Source organism: Cajanus cajan, chromosome 7, assembly GCF_000230855.2.
Source record: "Cajanus cajan strain Asha chromosome 7, NIPB_CcT2T_4, whole genome shotgun sequence".
Lineage (NCBI taxonomy): Eukaryota > Viridiplantae > Streptophyta > Magnoliopsida > Fabales > Fabaceae > Cajanus > Cajanus cajan.
The window spans coordinates 51,496,060-51,503,960 of NC_138523.1; the positions used below are offsets into that span (position 1 = coordinate 51,496,060).

At 28.6% G+C, this 7,901-nt stretch overlaps 1 protein-coding gene across 1 annotated transcript; it reads right to left on the reverse strand.

Moving 5' to 3' along the window:
• Window positions 1-4,184: 4,184 nt before the first annotated feature.
• On the reverse strand, window positions 4,185-7,312 carry LOC109812155 (ethylene-responsive transcription factor ERF088). Its single transcript, XM_083059394.1, has 2 exons — window positions 6,117-7,312; window positions 4,185-5,060 (listed from the first exon to the last, which is right to left on the reverse strand). The coding sequence occupies exons 1-2, from the start codon at window positions 6,508-6,510 to the stop codon at window positions 5,041-5,043; spliced, it is 414 nt and encodes a 137-aa protein (XP_082915520.1). The 5' UTR covers window positions 6,511-7,312; the 3' UTR covers window positions 4,185-5,040.
• Between the last annotated feature and the right edge of the window lie 589 nt (window positions 7,313-7,901).

Here is a 7,901-nt window from a genome sequence, read left to right on the forward strand (position 1 = left end):
ATTCTCCACATATCTCTACATCATATATATATATATTTAAGGCAAGAAAAAAGTTATATATCATGTAGAAATTAGTTAAAAATTTATCGTCTGCATCACCTTATAACTTCTAATAATAATTAAGATACAAACCCCATTAACTTTTTTGTACTAGTGACCAAAATCTTGAAACATTTTGTGTAGAATAAAGCTGATTCATTGGCAAAACGCGATAATGCTAGTCGAAGTCCTGATCTTAGCAGCGGGTCAGGCCCTCAGCATAATTAATATATTACCATGACTTTGCAGTTGGTTGTTTTGTACCAGGTTCAACTTCTCAAATGTTAGTAAGCTTCTCCAGTTGTCAAATCTCAAACCCCATTTAATTTGCATTTTTAACTAATAATCTGGTTAATATTGCTTTTTCTGCAGGAACTTATAAGGTGTGGTACTCTTAAGGTCAGGACTTACTCTAGGGTCAATAAATATGCTGATCTAAATTAATCTAAATTCTAAACACAAGCTTTGCTTTCTGTAGCTATTTGTTCAACCTATTGTACTTCTTGTTTGGCATTTTGAGATAGAGTTGTGTGTGGGAATTAAATATTTATGCAAATATATATATAGAAAGGTCTGACCAGCTGTCATTTCATTCCTTATCAATATCTGCTAGCTTGTGCCTTACTTGATACTAGGTACGGAGCCAGGATTTCAATACTGGGGGTGCCATATAGGGGGTGCCATATAGTAATATACATATGAGTTTATATTAAAAATATGAGTTTATATTAAAAATAGGGGGTGCCATATAGTAATATATATGTATATAAAAAAAAATTAAAATTGTTGGGGGGGCCGTGGCACCCGTAGGTCCCCCTTGGCTCCGTCCTTGATACAGTGTAAGAGATTTTATTTTTAGCATCGTAGTATCACATATATACCTTATTTTGTGCCACCGTTTTTTCTTTCTTTCTCGGCATAAAGTGGGGCTAAAAAAGAGGCAACGTACGTTCATCCACCTAAAAAAACGACGAGACAAGGAGACTGTGAGGTCTGAGCTATCAGAAAGAAGCTAGTGCGTAGTAAAAATTATGTGCTCTTATTTCGTCAGTATCACTATGAAATTTTTTTTTTTTCAAGTATCACTGCTATATATATTTGATGGAGTGCTATACATCCATCATCCATCCCAAAATGGAGTTAGATTGGATTGGAAAAAGGAGAGATAAAGAAAAAAAAATAATAATAGAAGAGTTATAAGAGATAAAATTAAATACAAAAGAGATTAAAAAGAAAGAGTATTGACGACAGTGTACCCTCACAGGCTCGAGACTGACCCACCACATTCTTACATGCTTATGCTACTCTAGCTAAGGTTAATTAAGTGTCGATAGTTATAATACCACAATAAATACAATATATTTTGTTATATTGTTAAAAAATATAAATATAAATTATAATAATATATAAAATATGTTATTAAATTTTATTTAAAATAAATACTAAAATTATGTGTAATTATATATGTTATATAGATATATACATATATTATATCTATACTGATATTTTTTTATGTCACTATATCTGACATTTCTTATAGTGTAAATGATAAATGGTCAATGAGATGACTTAACTAATTAATTTATTTGTCTTTTAGACTTGAAACTAAAGAGTTGTGTATCTTCATATAAGCATGTGGTTGACCTTTAGTATAAACTAAATGTCAATCTATCAAGTTTATATATATATATATATATGGACTTTAGCCATGAAATTACTTATTGTACCTTTATAGATCTATAAGTAACTGATTACTTTCTCATAGATCAAATGATGACCAACCTAGTACATCGTCAAGATGCCGATCAAGCCTATAATAGGAGGCAAGTTGATCGACCTAGTTCACCAATCTCAAAGACTCAACTAAAACACAAAATTAAAGATACCAATCATCCACTACTTAGAGCATCTGCAATGGGGTTACTTATAAGCAACTCCCATTGCCACATACAATCTTGATAACCTAGTTAGTGTATAGATAATATGATTTATTTGTCTCCTAATAAATCTAATTTCAAGGTTTTTGTGTAATTATACCACTTAAATTTCTTAATTTTAATAACAATTTTGTCACAATTTTTTTTTTTTTTGCAATTTGTATTTTTTTCATTTTATTTTTTTGCAATTTTGCGTATTTAATTCATCCAATCGTCAAATGATTTTTAAATGATAAACAAAGTGATGATATGTCAATAATGAATTGCCGCCATTACATATATACTTGGATTATTAATTTTTTTTCTTCTTAAAAATAAAATGGTTCTTAAAAAATGGTGTTAAAGTATAATGATAATTATAAATTTTTAAACCGTTTTATCTTTTAATTTTTTTAAAAAAAATAAACTTAATCCACCGTGTACGTGTAATTATGTCAATTAGGCTATGTTTGTTACACAAAAGTTGATAACCCTTTTCATTACATGATTATGAAAATTTGTTTGGTTTAGGGGTTTTTGTGGTATAATTATTTGGTTCAATTTTTACTTTAAAAGTCACTCCAAACAAACAAGAAAATTATGTATGATTCAGTTTATTTAATTTGAATGAATTATGAAATTTAAATCAAATCAAACTAATAATTTTTATAGTTTAGTTTGATTTGATTTTTATAGTTTTTAAAATTCATTATTCAAAAATTAACTAAAAATATACAATATTATGTTATGTTAAATATAAAATTAAAAGTATATAAATATTAAAATATTTTAGTCACTTAATATATTTAACACCAATTATTATTTTATTATTTTAGTAAAAATATTTCTTCAATACAATTTTAGTTATCATATTAAATAATTTTTCTCTTACATATATAGTTTGTCACTAAAAAAATAATAATTTTTGAACGATATAAATAATTTTTATTTTAAAATTTAGTTTAATAATTTATAATTTTATAAAATACCTTTTATGTTATGTATCAATTTTATATTTCTTCACCATCTATTTGAATTTTTTTTATAAATAAGTGCGATTTGATTTGATTTGAAGCATTTCACATTCCAATCCAAAAATCAAATCAAATTACACTATTTTGAAAATTTGAAAATCAAATTGAATTGAATTGTTAATTTGTGATATTTCATTAGTTTTCAATTTTTTTATTATTTATTTGTAGATTTTCTTTTTGGATTAGTTCAATTTTAAACACTTCTAGTTTGGTTGGTCAAAAAATTAACATTTTGACATCATATACGTCATATTTATAAGAAAGTAAAATTATTTTTTGTATATTAAATATTTTCTACATGTAATTTAACAAACATTTTACGACCGGCAAAATGAGTGCAAAATTACAAAAATATGATATGGTAAGCAAGATGTGAGAGACAAATGTGGAAAAGTTATGAAACTTGAATAGCACAAAGTCTAATTAAGCATGATTTTTTTTATCTCATTATAATATGAAATTATTGTTATTAATCCATGTAAAATTAGAGTATTTTAATTTTATTTTTTATATTTTTTTCGTTATTCATGTATCCAAAATTATGTATAATTATTTTTGTCCTAACTTTCACTAATTTTATAAATTAATCTTTAACAATACCGAGTTAGATACATACTTACATATATAAACATTCGAAGTGAGTGTCAAATTCTACAATATGATTATATTTTTTTAATAATTATATTATCTGTGTGAAATATTAATAATTAACTTTCATAATTTAACACTTTTAGAAATATTTTTAATTATTTTTCCATTAATGCATAACAGCATAAGCAACAATTTTCGAATGGGATGCCATGAACTATCCCTCAAATTTGCATATTTATTCGTATATTCTGGCATCAGCCTGATAAAAAATTAAAAAATTATCCTGTCAGCGAACATTATCATATGTCAGTGTTGAGATTTCCGTTGAAATACTTTTGTTATAATTGTAAATCAGTTTAATTCTATCAACGGTCTTAAACACGACAAGTATACCGGCCGTTCAAGTAGTAAAATTATCGTATCCACAGGGATTAGAAAGTAACATAAACATTTATTAACTATTCGTGACTAAAGAATGATTCCAATTTCATAGTTTGTCATGTGAATTCAAGGTTGTGACTATTGGAATGTTAAACTACAAAAATAGTTGATTGTGAGTGGAAAAGGTAAGAAATGGTATAATGGTATTGTGAGGTTGTGGGGGTCAGACTTCACCAAACGTTACACTAATGAATCCTTAATCTCTTGTTACATACATTGCTCAGTTAACCCATAAGTTTACTCAAACCTAATCCCTTAGAGCAAGAGCCTAGGTGCGGATATTGAATATCAATCCCTTTAGTACCCAATATTTACACCCGCATTACGGGCTAGGGTTTAAGATTACTAATGAGTCAAGCTCTATCCCTAGATACAATCCCCACTAGGCATATGTTTCAGAACTAGTTTCAATGGTATTTCCCAATACTCAATGGAACCTTAAATCATGCAAAGGGTGATCAATTCAAAGCAAGCATTAAACATCGAAACGTACACAACAAAGAATGAAACAACATGTATATATATCATTAAAAACGTAAGGATTACAATAGAGTACGTTGGTTACATCTAATCCCACAAAAATGGATAGAACCACTCAACAATGAGGGTAAATACAAAATAGAGATGAAGGGAGAAATGAAGAATCGAAGGAAAGACCCACACACGAACGGTCCCAAGCCCTGGGAATCCCTTCCGCAGCTCCTGGAGGCGCCCCTGCGTGAATGGGGAGAAAAGTCCCCGAAAATGCCTTCAAATACGAGCTTGGGGAGTCAAATTAGGGTTTACGCGCCCGGCGCATAAGTCGTAGCGCCCGGCGCAGGGCCTTCCAAGAAGTTAAGCATTTTCTGCCTCAGTACATGCCCGGCGCAATTCCTTTTGCGCTCGGCGCAATGTCTTCCAGAGACTTTGAGTCACTCTCTGTCTCGATCACGCCCGGCGCGGGTCATCTTGCGCCCGGCGCAGACACCCTGCTCTGCTCCTTAGCTTCTTATATTTCCAATCCTAAGAGTCTTCAATCCTCAATTCTCTAGCTCAATACCTGCACAAAAAATGAGGTGTATTAATGTATTGTTAGCTAAATTTGGGTTAGTTATATCTGCACACAAAATGAACTAAAAAGAGAACAATTATATTGCAATGGTTCAAAGAACGAGTGGAATTGCTCATTAAGCCTTGTCCAAAAAAAAGTAAAATTGAGACTTAACGGTCAGCAAACCATTAATTATATCATTTGAATTCATCAAGAGGTCAGCAACAGTGTCAACCATTCAAATAGGTTAGATCCGTAAACATAATGGAAACCTCTGTCATTCAATGGGCAGTGGTAGAAAAAAAAGAAGAAGTAAAGACACTTGTTATTTGTATGTCTTTTCTTTTATAATCAAACATAATTTATATATAGGAATAATTAGAATATTTAGCCACTTTAGTTCAGTTCAAGTAACAAGAAATTAAATGCGTACAAATTTTGGACAAAGTCTTATGGTATTATTGGTAGATGAAAAATTCTTTTATGCTTCAAAATTATAATGATTAGACTTTATGAAAAATTGTTTAATTAATCGTAAGGGTTTTTAAAAATGTTTTTAAATGTTACATGAGAATTTTTTTTTACCATATTAATTAAGAAGATAAAGGTAATATGACATTTTTATTTTAATAAAATTGATTTTTTACTTTTTCATAAGAATCATTTTATAAGAAATCTATGCAAAAATTATATATGAGAAATAATATTTTTAAAAATAATATTTTTAAATAAAAAATTAAACATTAAAAATCAACATTCCCCATGTCAATTTTCATAAAAGTAAAAACTTTTTATGTATTCTCTAAAAATAATGTCTATTGAGATAATTTTTTTGTCCATGTATTTTATTAAAAAATATTTATCAAAAAATTAATTTATTATATAAATTTCAATATCTTAGGCACATTAATCTTTCAATCGAGTAATACCTTAAATAATAAAAAAAAAAAGGACCACCTAATACAGCAAGGAAAGAAAATATATTATTTGGATTGAGCAGCTAGGACTATTAAGGGGAAGGGGTTTTAGGCCTTGTTGGAGCCAAGAACTAGAAAGAACAGTTACCAGAATTAGAAAAGCTTTGCAAAATGGAAGCAATGACTAAACATTCATCATCGCCTTCGTAAACACCATTCATCTCTGGACAACCTCCAACACTTGGATCCAACCCCGGGGTGGGTGGTGGCGGTGGAGGAGGTGGTGGAAGAGACAGAAAAGGGTAATGAAAATTAGTTCTTGCATTAATAATGCCACAAATGTTGATAGAAGAAATATCATAAGCTATGGCAGCCTCAGCAGTGTCAAATGTGCCTAGCCAGTGTCTCTCTTTCGTATAAGGGTTCCTAATCTCAGCAGCATATCTTCCCCATGCCCTTTTTCTCACACCAAGATACTTTGTTGATCTCCTAGAGCTTCTCCTTGTGGGGCTTTTGTAAATCAATGGTCGAAGGTTTTCCATTATTGGCTATAGGTCTAGGAAAGAAAGAGTTGGGTTTCTGTTTATATAATTGATAGGATATAGTTTAATTATGGGGAATAATGAAAATTATGTATAGTCCAATGTGGAAGTGGAACAACCTAATTAAGAAGTTATTGTGTTTACCATGTATGATTTAATATTTGGTGGGGTGGGGCAGGTAAGAAGCATAGGTATTATGGAGTATATAATATAGAATTAACTGCTCATTTGTTTCTCTAATTGCTGTTTGTTCTCATTCATTTCCATGTTTTCCTCGAATCTGACATGATTAGAGTGAGCATAATGCGTAAATCGGTGCAAATGCTGATGATGTATTGCCACCTTGTTGCCAATTAATATCTCTCTTCCGTCATTCTCGCAAGATCCACGAAGAATCAATTTCAACAAAATTAATTGTTTTTAATGCTCATGAAAACTTAGTGTTTGTTTGAAACCAAAAGTCAAAATGTGAATTATCACTCTTTCTTCACATTAATAAACACCTAACAAAAAAAAAGTTGTCCATCATATTAGGCTTACTATGAAAAACTGATCACACACAGATATATATAAAAGAAGGGTTGACACAATATTGATGTAAATTTTAATAATTATTATATTATTTAATAGTTTTTAATTAAATATGATTTTTTAAAATTTATTATTAAATTAAAAATTCTTTATTTTTAAATATTATGTACAAAATTTTATATTAATTCAAGATGATTTAATACTTTATTTTTATAGAACAAAATTGACATAATATATACATTTTAAAATATATTAAAATGTGAACACTTTGATTACACTTTCAAATTCTTGTTCAATTTTAACAAAGTTTGATATAAACTTATAACATAATATTAAATTATAATTCAACAGTTAAATCGATAAAATTCACATCTAATATAAAATTATTGAACGGTATAATAGTTGATAAAAGTTATATCGATATCGTTTGAACTCTTCTCTCTTTATACATAGATAAATAAATAGATAGATAAAAATATTTATTCAATAACTCATGATTTATATTAAATTTTAATTCACCGATTAAATTAAAAATTCTTAATAATAATATCAAATTGTTCTTATCTCGGATAAATTGCTTATTTCATGAGATTGTATTAATTGCATCTATTCGTTTTCCTTAATTTTGTAATTATAAATGTTATCATGTAAGTTAAGTTTATCATGTTGACACCTAAACTTAGTCTATGAACCCGACATATCACCTTAATATATAAATGCTTGATTAATTTTATGTCATCAACATGAGAATAATATAAAATATATAGTTGAACTTACATTATCAAACGAGTTTTGTGTATAAATATATAACCAAATTTACATTATCAACGGAATTAGTACACAAATATATAAAATTTTGT

Excerpts from the sequence above, each read along its gene's own strand:
- LOC109812155 (XM_083059394.1), bottom strand. The coding sequence starts at position 6,510 with ATGGAAAACCTTCGACCATTGATTTACAAAAGCCCCACAAGGAGAAGC. Across the intron at positions 5,061-6,116 it reads GCAAAGCTTTTCTAATTCTG|GTATTGAGCTAGAGAATTGA; the intron begins GTAACTGTTCTT and ends TTTTTTGTGCAG.